The sequence below is a fragment of the Petaurus breviceps genome, unplaced genomic scaffold (assembly GCF_028583685.1).
Source record: "Petaurus breviceps papuanus isolate PSGF00001 unplaced genomic scaffold, PetGlider_PUasm1.0 91041, whole genome shotgun sequence".
In the NCBI taxonomy this organism is placed as follows: domain Eukaryota; kingdom Metazoa; phylum Chordata; class Mammalia; order Diprotodontia; family Petauridae; genus Petaurus; species Petaurus breviceps.
This window is the reverse complement of record NW_027187400.1, coordinates 23,284,338-23,298,469: the sequence shown is the minus strand read 5'-3', so window position 1 is coordinate 23,298,469 and position 14,132 is coordinate 23,284,338. Positions and strand designations below refer to the sequence as shown.

At 49.1% G+C, this 14,132-nt stretch overlaps 1 protein-coding gene across 2 annotated transcripts in view; it reads right to left on the bottom strand.

Moving 5' to 3' along the window:
- The window catches only part of MTOR (mechanistic target of rapamycin kinase), a 113,146-nt gene that overhangs the window by 35,194 nt on the left and 63,820 nt on the right, over positions 1–14,132 (bottom strand). For both annotated transcript variants that reach the window (XM_069078976.1, XM_069078977.1), the window contains exons 29-34: positions 11,166–11,241; positions 7,012–7,151; positions 3,332–3,432; positions 2,170–2,285; positions 817–894; positions 495–602 (exon numbers count right to left, since the gene is read on the bottom strand). In XM_069078976.1, coding sequence (XP_068935077.1) covers positions 495–602; positions 817–894; positions 2,170–2,285; positions 3,332–3,432; positions 7,012–7,151; positions 11,166–11,241 — 619 coding nt within the window. The remainder of the gene's footprint in view (positions 1–494; positions 603–816; positions 895–2,169; positions 2,286–3,331; positions 3,433–7,011; positions 7,152–11,165; positions 11,242–14,132) is intronic.

The window sequence follows — 14,132 nt, the reverse complement described above, 5'->3', positions numbered from 1 at the left end:
GTGAACATGATGAAAAGCCCCTTCCAAGCGAGAGGCCTCTCAGTACAAGTTGTGATGGTGGCCTGAAGGGGCTGCTCAGTGAGGACAGCACCACACCAGGGCCTGGGGAGTGGCATGAAGGTGGCCAGCTCAGGGAATGCCCTTCTCCTATGGACTGGGGCTGAGGATCCTAAATTCAGGACTATCTGCCATCCTTAGCTTCTTCCCTCTGTCCTGGGAAAGCCTCTCAGGAATGTTGCTTTGAATCTTCTAGAGTGTAAGTACCATGAAGGTGGACAGGACACCTGTCTGAGCTAAACCCTGTATTCCTTCCAGCCCTTGGCCAAGTGTTTGCATCAGCCACGTGTTTAATCGATATGTACTGCCTTCAATGTGAGTTAAACATTTTGTAGCTATGGCAAGGGCAAGCATTCAGCCAGAAGGCAGGAGAGGGCAGAGGGGGCAGAGGGTCCCAGCGGACAAGCCCATGTACTCCTTCTCACAGGCTTCCTTACCTGTAGCCTCTCCCACCAGATCTGCCGGATGATCTCGCGCCGTTCGGGGACAAGTTTATACTGGATAACTTCCTCCAGCTCGGAGAGCATATGGCAGGAAACCATTGCCTGAAGGAAGCAAACCACATTCCATCCTAATCACTGTATGAGGGATCCAGAAAGGAGGATTAGCTTAAGTCAGCCCTTCTGATGTCAGGTTATCTGCTGACCAGACCAGGCACAGGCATGTTTCCAGGGGCCTAGAAAGCCCAAACATCTCATTTTGTGGAAATATTGCAAATGGACCAAGAAAAGAAAGCTATCTTGAGGGTCTCCCACTCACCCCATAGGCCCGGCTGTAGCTTTCTCCTGCCATGGCCGTTAGCTCAGCATCCAGCAGGTCCCTGGCTTTGTCGATGCACTGGAAGAAAGGGAGAAATAAACTCGCTGAAACTGGGCTCTGGACTCAGGGTGCCTGAGTCACTGCTCTTACTTCAGGGCTCCCTGACGAGATGCAGAGATCTCCCTGCTCCCAATCCATTGTGGGGAGGTGGAAGGCAAAAGTAAAGAATTTACCTAAGAGGGAAAGAAACCTCTTCCCAGTTCTGAATGCCTTGAAAAACAAGTCAGCTCTCCATCAAAGCAGGAAACATGAGAAGAATAGATGAGACATGAGGAATCTGCCCTGGCTTGAGAAGCTTGCAATGATGGGGCAGTGAAAGCACTGTGAACATGGGAGAGTCCCCGATCAGTGCTTTCAGGCCTGGTGATCTCACCAGAGTGGGTATTCCCTGCACAGTCACAGAGCACACTCTCTCTGACTTGGTGGGAGCCCTTGGAGAGCCACCACAGACATATGAGGGTGAGCTTCTCCACTCAGCCAGACTGGTCTCTGGATGACAGGCCTCTCCACCTCAGTAATAGGCAACACGGTCTCAACTCCTTCCTGTACACAGGAGTCCTGGGTGCAGCTGCAGGACTGCAGCTACCTCCTAGTCTGGGCCATCAATTTAAAAACCTCTCATCCATAGCTTTTCCTTTTTTAAATGTTTAAGGTTAATTACCAAGCCCTCATCCCTTTAAGTGCTAGGATCATTTATCCATGCACCTCACTGAAAGCACGTCTGGGGCTTGACAGGGCTGATTTGATTACTCCATTATCTAATTCTGCAAGTCAGCACAGAATTTTCAAATAAAATATCAGCTTCCCTGGAAAGTAATCAACGTACGAAACAAGAGCAAGGCCAAAAAAGGACCTGGGGATTGATATTTGCTGCAGTGTGAGACTATCCATTCATTCTCTGAATTCTACTGAGACAAACTAACAGGCTCTCTTTTCTCTCCAAGGAAAGTGAGGATAAAGAAGATTAAAAACAAGGAGAGTCGGGATCAAAAAGGCCGCGGGTACTTATGGGCCCACGCTGAGCAGCACCCATGAAGCTTAAAGGCTCAATAGGCCCGGGAGAGCAATAGGCTTGCTGTCTCTCCCGGCATCTGAACTCACTGGTCCCCACTGGCTTCAGGTGTGGGACCCAGAATACAGGCCACTGGAAAGGAAACCCTCTAAGAGGGCTTGAAGGAGAGAACATCGGGGGGAGACTGAGCCAAAAAGAGTGGGAGGGATATGGATTTGCTCGTGAGGACCTTGAGAGAGGGCTTTAGCAGCACGCTGGGCAGGCAGCGGAGATGACGGTACCTGTTGAGCCAGCGAGAAGAGGTCCTGGTGCAGAGCCAGCACGGCTCTGTAAAAAGCCCCGTCGTGTGTGTCCCGCGGGATCATGCAGGTGTATTCCTCCATACTGTCCCACTGACCTGCACCCAGAGCACAGGGAGACGCTGTTCATCCCTTCTCAGCCACCAGGCCCAGGCCTCACAAACAAGCGGATCCCGAGCGCCCCGACGGCCAAGCGGCCAAACGCTGCTTGACTCTAAGGACCAAGGAGCTAGATTTATGACACGACCAACAATCCTCACCGTGAAGGGGTGTGAGATGGCTCTGGGGGGCCAGAGAAAACCCAGCTACACCCAAATGCACTCGTTACATAGACGAGCCACTGGACTAGACAAAGAGCCTCCCTTGGTGCTTGGGCTACCTCCTCACCACACTGGAGGCTCTCAGAAGGCAGTGGAAAGATGGGCCAGGCCATAGCACAGAGGGCCCTATGTCACGCTAGGCACTTGAGGGCTGGGGAAAAGACTGGAGCCAGGAAGAGTTATTCACTTCCCCGAGGGGAATGAACAGACATCAGACTCCAGTAATTCCAAAGCCATCTGCAGAAGATATCAGCTTCATTAGCTGCAAAGTGCAGGGCTGCCGATTTTTACAAGGCATTTCCCTGACTTTTACTCAGGAACGTCAGCTCATCCATTCTCCCTGCCCCTGGGCAGAAGCAAATAGTAAAAGATGATTCGTCAGGAAGCAATTTGTTTTTGAAAAATGTTTGGATAGATCCCAGTGCTCACTAAAGGAAAGGGACAAGCTTTGTGACTCAAGTGAGGCTGAACAGAGGTGGAGGTGAAGCAATCTTTCTCTGGGTACCACTGGCAAAGTGCTCTGCCTATGACCTACCATCCTCCTTCTCCCCTCCCTACCTTGCCAGTCTTCTTTGGCCTGGACATTGCTAATTGTCCTCAGTCTGGGGTCTGATGACATAAAGCTGCTAATTACAGTGAAGGTCCAAACTAAACCCAATCCTCCTGATGTGTCTACTCTGTGGTTTGGTCATTTCACCAAGGTCATATTAGTTACGCGGAATGAGCCAGCACATAGAGTTCTGACTCTTCTGCAGAGCAGGCCCTTGCCCAGGGTGCCATGGTGCCCAAGAACAACCCCACTGGTCGCAGACAGAACACTTTACCTAAACCCCAAGCAGCTGCAGCAGCCATCCGGGCCATTTTAGCCTGAATCTCATCGTTGACCAGGGTCCATTTTTCACAGCACTGCTGGTGGAGCTGCCCCCTTAAGGAAGAGAAAGACTCAGTTCAGGCCAACAGAACCCATGGCTGGGCAAGAGCAGGGTCTTTTTCTTTTAGAGAGGGGAGAGCAGGGCAAGTGGGGTTAAGTGACTTGCCCAAGGTCACACGGCTAGTAAGTGTGAATCGTCTGAGGCTGAATTTGAACTCAGGTCCTCCTGACTCCAGGGCCAGTGCTCTATTCACTGTGCCACCTAGCCACCCCAAGAGCAGGGTCTTGTGGGCCCACTTCATAGAGGAAGTAAATCATCTCTTTACTGTCTGCTTCTGTGGCCTGATTCTTGAATCATGACATTTGTTCTAAGGGTAAGCTCACGTTCTCCATGGAGTTTTCCTCACTCTCCAGCTGCTAGTATCCTTCCCCCACCAACATCACACTGTGCCTATCCTGTAGAGATGCCAGTAACTGTACACGGAGTCTCCCTTGATAGAATATAAGCTCTCTGAGGGCAGGGACTGTTTGGCTTTTGTATGTTTGTAGCTGGCACACAGTAGACTCTTAATGCGTGCTTGTGGGTAGTGCACTGTCTTTGATAGCTGGGCCCCTTCTGAAATGTCAAAAGTACCATCCCAGCAGACAAAGAACATCGGGGTTTCTTCTCATAAGGAGTGGGGGTGTCTGCAAACCTGCACTCTAAGGATGTACACTTGGATATGCAAAGTAGGCTTAAGGCCATGACTCTGATGGGCAAATTCTAGTGAGGCCCAGGTCACTGAAAGACCTTTCAAACTGAAATCAGTACTTAGGTATGGAATAACTTAATGAGGGCCTACATTTAGAAGTTCATCACTGTTGGTTATTCCCCAGGCCTTTGAATACTCAGAATAAGACAAACAGGACAGAAATGGTTACATGCAAGGTCTTCACTCATTACCCAATGAGCTTGTGGTCAATTACTCAATTAATGAAAATCAGATCATCCAAAATAGTAGAAAGCACACTCAAGAGTGAGGACCATATTACAGAGTCTCAGATTTTTGTACCTGGATCGGACATCAGAGATCACTGAGGTTCTATGGAACAGTAAAAGAAATGCTTAATGGGAGTTCCAAGCTCAGCTGGCACTGACCACCTAGGTAACTGGGTGACTTAGCTGATCTGGGCCTCGGTTTCCTAGTCTGTGAAGTGAGAGGGTCTGACTGGCTGGTTTCTGAGATCCTTGGATGGGAGAACGTGTAAGGCCCTTTCTGGCTCCAAGTCAGTGATTCTGACCCTGCAAAGAGGAAGCCGAGGTTTGGGGAGGCGAGGTCACCTGGTCAGGTTCTCCCTGTAGCAGAGCCAGCACCAGGCCCTGGGGCTCCCAGTGCTGGTTCAGTACCTTTTCATTACACCACACTGCCTCCCAGCTACTCTTGGGTACCCTTTTGCAGTATGTCTGTTAAAACCACCCACCCTGGATTTTCTGCCTCTCAGAAGAAATTAATGAGATCTGTTAGAGTCTACTTGAGATAAGTAATTTTCATATTATCATCAAGAAGGGCCCAGGACAGGGGCTCTTAACCTGAGATCCATGAACCTTCAAGGGGTCTGTGAATAGATTTCAGGGAGTCTGTGAAATAGGATGGGAAAAAAATCATGTCTATTTCAATATGATTGGTTTCCTTGCAATTGTATGTATTTCATTTTATGCATTTAAAAACACTATTCTGAGAAGGGACCCGTGGTCTTCACCAGACTTCTAGGTAGTCCAATGGACAGGATGCTAAGCTTGGGAGTTAGGAAGACTTGAGTTAAAATCCTGCCTCAGACACTTTTTTTTTTTTTGGCAGGGCAATGGGGTTAAGTGACTTGCCCAAAGTCACATGGCTAGTAATTGTGTCAAGTGTCTGAGGTCAAATTTGAACTCAGGTCCTCCTGACTCCAGGGCCAGTGCTCTATTCACTGCGCCACCTAGCCGCCCTGCCTCAGACACTTACTAGCTGTGTGACCCTGGGCAAGTCACTTCACCTTTGTTTGCCTCAGCATCCTTATCTGTAAAATGGGGATTAAAAACAGCGCCACCTCTCAGGGTTGTTGTGAGGATGAAGTGAAGCACTATTTGTAAAGCCCTTTACCAACCTTGAGGTGCAGCATACATGTTATTATCACCAGACTTCAAGGACACAGAAAAAGTGAAGAGCTCCTAATCTGAGACAGGTTCTCTCTATCCACCCCCTCTGCAGGTGATCAGCTCAGGGACCTCTCAAGCCCAGAGGAGTGGCCTAGTACAGAGGGGTTGGTGGCTGCTTCCTGACACCCCTCTCCCCTGGACAGTGCGCACTGGGTACAGGCACAGCACTGGCTGCCACTGTCCGGGGCCTCGAGGGATCAACAAGTGATCTGGAGTGAAGGCAGCCCAACCCAAAGAGCCATCCCCAAGCTGGCTCCAACAACGCTGATGAGAAGATCCCTGTGAAGAAGCCCAACTCTGGACAGCGGTCCTGGAGAGGAGGAGGAAAGAGCTTGGCCCTCACCTCAGCTGGGGTGGGGGGGCCCAGGGCAGACTGTGAGGTACATTTCACCAGCTGTTTCTGTACTGGGGGTTTCTGTCATGAGGAAGAGTTTGATTTTGAACAGAAAATGACTGTGATGTGGAGACAAAAGACTTCAATAAAATGTCTCTTTAAGAAACTGGACTTCTCCCAGAGAGAGAGAGTTCACTAGTGAGGGGCCAACACTCTTGCGGCCAAACTTGAGATGCACTGTCCAAAACCTATCAATCAGTCAGTCAATAAGCATTTATTGAGCACCTACTATGTGTCAGACTCTCCGTCAAGCACAGTCTTTGTATTTTCTTCCAAAAATTAACATCCAAAGGCCAGGCCTTGAAATTTAACTTTTCTCTACAGATAACAGCCTGTTTTAAGGCCTTTAAAAATGTTTTTATGCTCAATAGCTGTGAATGCATTTACAAATATATAACCAGCCGATTGACAGATGAATCTTTGGGACATACTTAGTCAACAAACTTCTTACCCCTTGACCCAACAATACCACTACTAGGTATTTAGCACAAAGGTCAAAAATAGGAAAAGGGTCCCATATATGTCAAAATATTTATAGCTGCACCTTTTGTGGTATCAAGAAACTGGTAACACATAGGTACTTAATGGGTAATGGCTGAACACACTGGCATGTGAACATAAGGGAATTTTATTGTGCCATAGGAAATAACAGCAATGAAGCTTTCAGAGACACTTCAGAAGATCTGTATGAACTGATGCCGAGCGAAGAAAGAAGAACCAAGAGGACAGGTTACAGTAAAAAAGAACACTGAAGACTTCAGAACTTCAACCCAAATCATGAACAATGGGAACTCCAAAAGACTAATGATGATGAGGCCTACTTCTAGTCTGCAGAGCACAGGCATGGAGTGAGGTAAATCAGTGTCACTTTATTTTGTGAAACTGCAGTTATGAGATGGGGGTCTATGGGGCGGGGGTCAGTGGGATTCTGGTTTTGGGAAACGGTAACAGTGTTATGTAGAAGACCAAGTCAGGTAAAGCTGAGATGGGGATTTAACTAATGAGTGGCTCTAGGAGTCCACGGGTCAAGCTAAGCGTTCACATCATCACATAAGCTCACCATTCTCCCAAGGCCTCCAGGCAGCGCATCCGGCCCAGCATTAGCTCAGGGTCATCTTTGTTTGTGTCCATCTTTTTATCATAGGCAACCAGGGCATCTTCCCATTCATGGAGTTTTTCATACCAGGTAGCCTGGATCTCCTGTCAGGGAGGGAAGACAGAGAGGAGTTTCAGCTGCCCCTAATGTGCTGGGGAGTTTGTGGTAAAGCCGGGACACATTGCACGCCACACATTCTTCTGAGGTGCTGGATTCTATGCTTGATTTGAAAAGCACATTGTGGATGCCATTTAATTTCCTGGTTTATTCAAGTCTGTATTTGGGCAGAGAGTTTCAACATACTTGGAGGTATCTGATTTGGTACAGACCTGAAATGCTGGTGCCTCTGTAGAACGTCAGAAACTATGCCAGGACATTCTGAGAGGAACTGCTGGCCTGTGTTTCTTCTCTCCACACCTCTCTCCCTCCCTTACTCATGGGCTCAAGTCGGCAGAGCAGGAGGATATAGGGCCTGAGGCTGGTGAGGGGCAGAAGGACAGTTCTTCTCTGGGGACAGCAGACACCTGGCAATGCTGCCAGGGCCTCACTGGTACCAGTGCTAGAGCTGGGTCAGGTGGCAGGAGTGGCAGCTACTTTCTGGGGTTTGTGGTTAACCTCACTACTTTAGAAGACAGGCTGTGGTTTACACAATCACTGGCCATAAATGAGCACACATTTGCTGGAGGAGAAACCTAACTCTTTTTAGCTCTTTAATCTCCGGGCTTCTCTTAATGGATCATAACTTTGAGGAAATAAAAGAAGTCTGCTTGGGAATCTTTGAAGATTTTTTTTCCTGTCTCTGGATGTTCCACCAATGTTCCCTCTTGCTGAGTCCTTGGCAGGGAGCAGAGGAAGAATTCCATGATGGCCCTGTGGGTCCTGGGCAGAGCCGGTGCCACGCTGAAACTCAGAGCCCTCCACGTGAGCGGTGCTGAGTCAAGCAAAGTCTTAAAGCAACAGAACCCGACTCTCAAGGGGCAGGTCCAAAATTCAGTAGGAGACTGGCTTGTTTTTATGTGCTTTCTCTGCCTAACCCCCACCCTGGCCTCCACATTCCCATCTGAGTTTATCTTTTGGGCTCTGGCACCACTAGCTAAAGAGCTTTTGCCAAGAGATGGCAGATGCTGCCCAGAGATTTACTCTGAAACAATATGGTTCTGTACGGACAATGTAATCCTGGGCCCGGCTTGGGAAACAGAAGCAGCAACAGATGCTGAAGTGTCTCAAAATGTTCTCAGCTTTTTGAACTCTTCATAGTACTAAACCTGCTATCCCCAGGCTCGACCCTGAAGAAGAGATGAGCAAAGGTACCTCTTTCTCTTCTTTGAAGAGGTGTGTGACCGTGGGTGTGAAACAAGGCATACACACCAGACTCAGGTGATGTGTGGGTCTGTTCTGCTGAGCCCTCCCTCCCTCCCCTTTTCTTTACCTTATTTATCATAAGGGATGGTTTTCTGCAAAGGGGAGGGGCATGGGACGGAGGTTTTGAAATTTAGAAAAACAAAAGGCGACAAAAACCTACAAAGCCGATCCATATGCCTTCTTTCTCTAGGAAGGGTCCCGGAGGCCCTGGCTAGCTCTCCTCCTCTTGTCCCTTGCTTGTGTCTTTTTCCTCTGGGGGAGAGGGCAGGGTTTTCGTGTTTTCTTATGAGGTTAAGACCCAAATGAAGGCAAGTGGAAGCTACCTCAAAAACCTCTCTCACTTTTTCAAATGCAGCTCTCAGAGTACACAAACTACGTCTGCACGTGTATTGATAAATCACCCGAAAACCTTTCTGGGACTGCCAATCTGCCTCCACAGCGCCAGGGAGTGGAACATTGCACCACACATTTCTTAGCGTCTCTCTTCCTCTCACACAGGAGCCATTTTGGGCACTTGGGGCTATGCTGCTGTGGGGGGTTGGAGGGACGGCTGGGAAACGGGTCCGTTTTTCTTTTTTTTCTAAGGTTCAGCAATGGGGTTTGGTTCTCACTAGTGCACTTATAATAAGTTATCAGGTATTCTAGTTCTGTGTTGGTATCCTGGCCTTCTACTGGCCTGGGAGCTCCTTGAGCACAGGGATGATGCCTTATCCAATCTCTGTGTTTCCTCTGCTCACAGCAGGCTCTTACTCAGTTTTTGTTCTGACTCTCTACTGTTCAGAGCTCACAGGCCCTCTCACTTGCAGCAGAACTCTTGCTGAACCAGACCCATCTCCCCCTGTCCTCAGACTAATCTTGTAGCCATCTTGCTTTATTGATGTTTGTTGGAGCTGGGCATTTTGTTCATTGGGGTAAAACCACATGTGACGCCTGCATTCCCCACAGCCTGGCTCTAACAGGCACAAACGGGAAAAATTAGAGAGAAGACTGACTGCAAGGAGACCACCTAAGCATTTAAGTCACAAAGCAAAATGTTCAGCGGGTTGCTGAAATTTCTTTTCCAAGATGGATTCATGACTTCATGTTCTGCCAACATCCCTGAATTCCTGGTATATTTCTGCATGTTGCTGAGCTCAGTAGGAGTAGGTGGGCCGCAGGGGATCTCAGATCCCTGATCAGGTCAGGGACTACAGGGAGAAAGAGAATAGGATTCTGAAACTGCAGACGATTGCAAAAATGCTAAGGTTTAAAACATGGTGAACCAAACTGAGATCTAATGAGAAGGTGCTTAGACCAGTTGTGCCGAGGGAGGGCGGGCTCTGCCAAGAAATGCAGTAAGAGTTGCTACACAATAAAAATACATAAAAACTGAACCAGGGGCTTCTTTTTGGCTATGGTAACAGCTCCCTGAGGTAATAGCTACCTCTGGACCCTGGAGACTGAGCAAATTTTCACTTGAAGCTGACATGTGGGCCTCTGTGGCTGATCTCAGTGGATCATCCTTCTGTAGGGACCTTCTTTCAACCAATATATCCTAGGCTAATCTTTGAGGAGGCCAAAGGAAAATGCAGCCATTCTGGGGGAGAACCGAGCATCTTCTGAGCCCTGTTGCTTCCTTCCACAAAATGACTTGTGGTCAAGGTGAATGTCAGATGCCCTTGGGAACCCATCAGCACCCAAAGACGTACTTTCTGAGCCTAGTTACACAAAGAAATGGGCTGAAGACGTGATGGATTGGGGCTTGTCATCTCCTGAAGCTCATCAGACACATAGCACTGGTCTCTGCTCTCTCCCAACTGCAGAATCTCCTTGACTCTCAAAGAATCCAATATAATGCCAATGGAGCCCGTATTACAGGAGATATCACTGAGCCAAAAGATAAGATCATCTAGACTAATGGAAAGACTTAAGGATAATAATTAACGACATTATTCCATTAGATTGTAAGTGCCTTGAGGAGAGGGGATGATTTCCTCTTTTCATATTTATATTCCCAGCACTTAGCACAGCTCCTGCCATATTTATAGAATCACTGACTAAAAAGCAGTGGTGGTGAGGGAAAAGCAGAGAGCATACAATTAACGGAAAAGACAAAACCAAGAATATTCACCATCTGAACTGTTCTTTTTTCTGGCGAGTTTGACCGATGGCATTTTAAACTCAGAGTGCTTCATTACTCCAATTAAATAACGTTAGAGCTGGGAGAGAACTTAGAGGTCCTCTAGTCCCACCCCATCATTTTACAGATGAAGAAACTGAGGCCAGAGAAGGCAATGACTTGTTCAGGGTCAGACTGCCAGTAGGTGGGCCTTGAGCCCAAGATCTCTGACTCCTGGTACAGCTAAATGGCCCAGTGGGCAGAGGGCTAGACCTGGAGCCAGAAAGCCCCAGCTTCTGATCTCGTCTAAAGCGCTTACAAGTCATGTGATCTTGAGCAAGGCAGAGTCTCTCTGCCTCAGTTTCCTATTATAAAATGGGGATAGCAGTGCCTATCTCATAGAGCTGTTGTGAGGATCAAATGACATAAACATACAGAGCATTTCACAAACCCTGAAGGGCTGTGTGAATGTGAGCTCTTGTTATTTCCATTATGTCACAGCGCCAGGCTGATCACGGCTCTCTCTTTCTCGAGGTGGGGAGTGCCATGCTGATCACGGTTCTCTCTTATGCAAGGTGGGGAGAGTGATGCCCAGTGAGGGAGCGTTCCTGGCACAGCCTGACTTCCAGGCTAGGGCCCCGCCCAGTGAAGGACTCACCAGCTCTCCAAAGTGCTTCATGGCGTACTCCAGCACCCCAGCAGCTGCCTCTGGCTGTTGCAGCTTATTGTTGATGCTAGGAGAACAAAGAGAAGGCAGTTATCCTCACCTGCCCTCTGGGCACTGATTCCAATAGAAGGGGGGAGAGAATGGCAATGCTTTCCTCCTGTCTGGAAAGGTCGGCCTCAATGACCTCAGCTGGGGAGATGCGATCCAGGAGGCCCTTGGTTGTAGACTTATACCCAGACACTTCCTGGGGCCTCCTTTCTTGAACCAAGCCCACAGGCTGGCCTCCAGGATGCTGGCCACAGGTCAGAGACCACAGAAACCAGGGCCCTAGAACTTTTCCAGTGAAAAAGTGAGTTTGTATAAACGCCCTGCTCTGTGGCTTCACAGACCCAAGAGAGGCTGATAACCCAACTCATCAACTGCTTTCAATAATCAGGGCAGCTGAAAATAAAATGAAAGCAGCCAAGTGTGTGAGTGACCTGAGAGTGTGCCCTGGACAGGGACACAGAGCCGCCTAGAGGCCATCCCCCCTCTCTGCGGCCAGGGGGCTCTGAGCACACTCTCCCAGCAGGGTCTCTTGGAGATCCTGGTCACTGTCCTTCCCAAATGCAGACCCCGCCCCCCCCCGCCCATCAGCAGTGCCCCTCTCCCTTCCCTTCCGGATCAGGCTGGGCCACCAAGGCCTAGCACACAGTGGGCTGATTATTCGCTGAATTGAGTTAGAGAGTCCATATCTGTGATTGGGTTCAGATGGTAATGTACAGGGACAGAGCATGGGTTTGGCCCCAGAGGCCGTGGCTTGGAATCTCGCCTCTGATGCTGGGCAAGGATGCAGGGCCTCAGTTTCCTCTCCTGTAAAATAAGGGAGCCAGACCAGTGGCTCTATGAGGTGCTCTGAAGTTGTAGGACTCGGTTCTCTTGGGAGTTTCCTGCCTTTTTTCCTAGTGCCTTTTGCTTACATAGAGAGCCATGCTGCCTCCCTGGCTTCTGGCACAGGCCTACTAGTGCTAGCAGAATGTGGCCAATTGAGCGACCAGTGTCTCCAATGGAGGAATGGCCACAGCCTTGGGAGAATGGATGTGGCAGAGGAAAGAGGCTGCTAAGCAGGAAGGCCATGTGGATCAGGGAAACTATGGTTACCAGGGCCTGTATGGGAGAGTGAGAAGCTCTTAAATCCAAGCACTAGCCAGAAGCCTGCGTTCCTGAGGGAAGAGAGAGTAAGACTCAGATAGCCTTAGAATGAGCTTTTTCTAGGTGGGGAAGAACAGGTGAAGTACCAAGGTTAAGTACTAAAATATAGTTCATCTCTGGTCACTGCAGGCACTGTGGAAAGTACTGGACTTGGAGTCAGAAGACCAGAGTTCACATCCTCAGTTGTGTGACCTTGGGCAAGTCACTGCACCTTCTCTTGGTCTCAGTTTCCTCTTCTGTAAAATAGGGATAATAGTACCTCACAGGGATGTTACAAAGATGAAAGGAGCTAACTTATGTAAAAGCACTATAAAAAACAAAGCCCACTATGGATCCCAGGACAAGTAAACATTTTTTTTTGCCCCAGATGCCCAAAATGTCAGCAAGATTAAAACAAGTTAAGATTTCTAAGTGGTGTTAGACAAACAAGTCCTCTAAGCTCTAAGGTACTGGGGGGATGACTGAGGTCAGGGCTATCTCCTACCGCTGACAGCTGCTCCAGCTCCTGCTGGAATTGGGGTCAGTCTTGCAGGGCCAGAGCAGGAGGGCCTCAGGGCTCTGCTTGGCTTGAAGGCACAGACGACACGTGTAGGCCATCGGGAGAGGCCACAAACCCTGCCATTTCTCCAGTGCTCTCAGATGGACTGAGCACCTTCCTCCCTAATCCCAGGGAGCCTCCTTCTACCCACTGCACAGCTGATGAGACTGAACGTGCAAGGGACACGACACTAGAAGGCCTGGGGAGCTAGTGAGTTTCTTCTGCTGGAGGGCAGAATGGGGATCCCAAACGCTGGACAGGCCTTCATGAGGGGCCAATCTAAAGATGAAGTTTAATCAGGCAAATGTAAAGTCCTGAACTCAATTTAGGGAAAACCTCAATAGGACAAGCACAGACAGTGAGAGCTGCCCACATTTCTAGGGTGAATGAGTATCACAAAGCACTTTCTTCATGGCAGCTCTCTGAGGAAGTGTTCTCATCCACATCTTGCAGAGGAGAAGACAGGTCTGAAGGGAGTCTGAGTGACTAAGAAAGATCAGAGCTGGGACCTGAACTCAGATCTTCAGGCCCTTAGTTCATGGCTCTTTTCAAGATGCCAGGTTGCCTCTTGGGGCATTGCAAGACAGCAGTCCTGGATGAGGAAGATGGGGGGCTCTAGCTAGCTGTTTTCTCAAGGCAGTAATAATGGAAGAGGAGTACCAGAACAAAGGAGGTGAAGATCTCATGGCGTAGGAGACAAGGCCTGGCCTGGGCATCCCGAAGACGGGTTCAAGTTCCACCTTGGATTCAGAACAGCAATATGCAGCTGGGCAAATCAATGCCGCGGGCAGCTCCAGGGACTACGAACTGCAAAGGAGGTGCAGGGGGCAAAGGGTGCCACAGTCAAATAGAAAGGGATCCTTGTGGGGTCACTGTACCCCGTCTGACTCAGTTTCCTCATCTATAAAATGACCTGGAGAAGGAAATGGCAAACCACTCCAGTATCTCTGCCAAGAAAACCCCAGATGGGGTCTCGGAGAGTCTGATGTGACTGAAGGATAAAAGCTTCCCAAAGTGCTTCACACATATCTCACTGAGCCGCCCTCCTAGGGAGGCGGGTGCTATTGCTATCCCATTCCCCTACAGATGGGGAAACTGAGGCAAACAGGTGAAGGGACTTGTCCAGGTCACCCAGCTAGGAAGTACTGGAGGCCATATGTAAATTCAGATCTTTCTGACTCCAGGGTGGCGCACCCAGTTATCATAGCAGCAGCGGCGGCATGAACGGC